This window comes from Phaethon lepturus, unplaced genomic scaffold (assembly GCF_000687285.1).
Source record: "Phaethon lepturus isolate BGI_N335 unplaced genomic scaffold, ASM68728v1 scaffold17862, whole genome shotgun sequence".
Lineage (NCBI taxonomy): Eukaryota > Metazoa > Chordata > Aves > Phaethontiformes > Phaethontidae > Phaethon > Phaethon lepturus.
Window position 1 is genome coordinate 17,877 of NW_010522797.1, and position 1,970 is coordinate 19,846.

General features: G+C 40.1%; 1 protein-coding gene across 1 annotated transcript; it reads right to left on the reverse strand.

The window, feature by feature from the left end:
* Positions 1-842: 842 nt before the first annotated feature.
* LOC104616803 (tubulin alpha chain-like) lies at positions 843-1,965 on the reverse strand (the record flags this gene model as incomplete). Its single annotated transcript, XM_010281940.1, has 2 exons — positions 843-1,133; positions 1,897-1,965. Coding segments are annotated over 2 exons (360 nt in total), but the record flags the coding sequence as incomplete, so codon positions are not given.
* Positions 1,966-1,970: the final 5 nt, after the last annotated feature.

Here is a 1,970-nt window from a genome sequence, read left to right on the forward strand (position 1 = left end):
TTAAGCTGTGAAGTCATAGCTGGTGTTCTTAGACATCCCATCTATACCTAATCACACACATTTTTTTTGTCACAGTTCTGATTTATCATAAACCTGATGGAGCTGGTAATGCTTCCATCCTGCATGCTGGTCATTTTAAGGCCCTTTACTCTGTCATAGATGATGTTCATTTAGCAGTTACATGCACACATGCCAGCATACTTGTGCCTCCAGACCAGTTCAGTTATGCTTGTTACACAGTTGCTGCACAAGCATAGTGTGCTCTAAACTCCCATTGAAGCTAAGAGTACCTGAATTGTGCCCCTGTTCATGGCAGCTGGAAAAATCACACCTTATAACCACCTCACACTGTGGATTCTGTAGAAGCAAGGGCACTAGCACATGCTGTGTGTTCTTGGCACCAAGAGAGTTCTCACCACATCTTACAGCTTTACAAACACTATGTTTTGAATTAATATGAAATAAAGACTGAGCACTGTCAGTAACTTCTCCTTACACAGTGTTTGTAGCAATTATTTTGAAGCAGGAGTTCCTCAAATAATATTACAGTTACATGACTATATCTTTGTATTGAGTAAATGACAGTATAGATGACAGAGATCTTTCAGGATATATTAGCAAAAAATATGAAGCCTGTCACCCTCTGAGGCAAAGTGGCTAATGATTAGCTAGTCATATATCCTGAATTTACTGTCTTGTGACCTCATAGTGGAGAGCTGATCCTGTTTATAGTCTACTAAAATGGCAGTGGACTAGGTGTGTGAGACCCAAGCAGAAATGCAGCCATATGAAAAAAAGAGACATAGAGACAATCTTATGCACAGGAAAGGGCAAAGTGAATTTTAAGATTCCTCTCCCTCATTTTCTTCAAATGAGTCAGTTCCCACTTCTTCATAGTCCTTCTCCAGGGCAGACAGGTCTTCTCGGGCCTCTGCGAATTCTCCTTCCTCCATGCCTTCACTAACATACCAGTGCACAAAAGCTCTCTTGGCATACATAAGATCAAACTTGTGGTCAAGCCTTGCCCAGGCATCTGCAATGGCCGTGGTGTTGCTCAGCATGCAGACTGCTCGCTCAACCTGGGCTAGGTCTCCTCCTGGTGTAACTGTAGGAGGCTGATAGTTGATCCCAACCTACAAATAACAAAAGAAAAGAGGAGGAATGACAAGAGTCGTGAGAAAAGGGACAAAATTAGACAATGAACAGGGTAAGAAAACTGTAAAATCATTGGTGGGGGGAGGAAAAGAGGTAGGAAAAAACCCAGATTACATCAGTGTTAAGTCTAATGTCATTCAAGCTACTTTTTTGTGCACGAGTCAATTCCTTACCCTCATTCAAGGAAAAGAAAAAAAAAAAAAAGGGAGATTAACTGGACCTGGATTCTAAAATTAAGAAAGACTTATAAAAACATGTCAGTATACATGGAAAAATTGTGGACAATGAAAAAAGAAATATCCTTCTGTGGAGATGATGTAGAAATGTTTCACTTGCCAACTAAATATTATTGATAACTTCTGGGGTTTTTGCTTGGTTGGTTTGGGTTTTTTTTTTAAGTTTCATGAAGGACACTCTCAAGTGTCTCAGTGTCTTCAGAGTATAACCCTTACCTTGATCTTTCTTCTAAAATGCAATTTCTTTAGGTTTAAAGTCTTATAGGGTTGACATTCTCCTGTTACTGAGTATAGAAATATGATGTATGCTTCCATTCATTCAAATATTTGGGAGTCCGTGTCAATGGGATGACCAAAGGAGAAAAGGCACATTTTATACAAATGCACCTTTCTTATGTCCATTTGTCTCAGAAGTGGGAAACATACAAGGTCTAAAACGCTAAAAGTTTTCCGCTAGGCTGAACTTGCCCTTTAAACATTAAAGAGAAGCTCATGGTGTGCTCACCTTGAAGCCTGTTGGACACCAGTCAACAAACTGGAGGGATCGGTTGGTCTTGATGGCAGCAATTGCTACGTTGA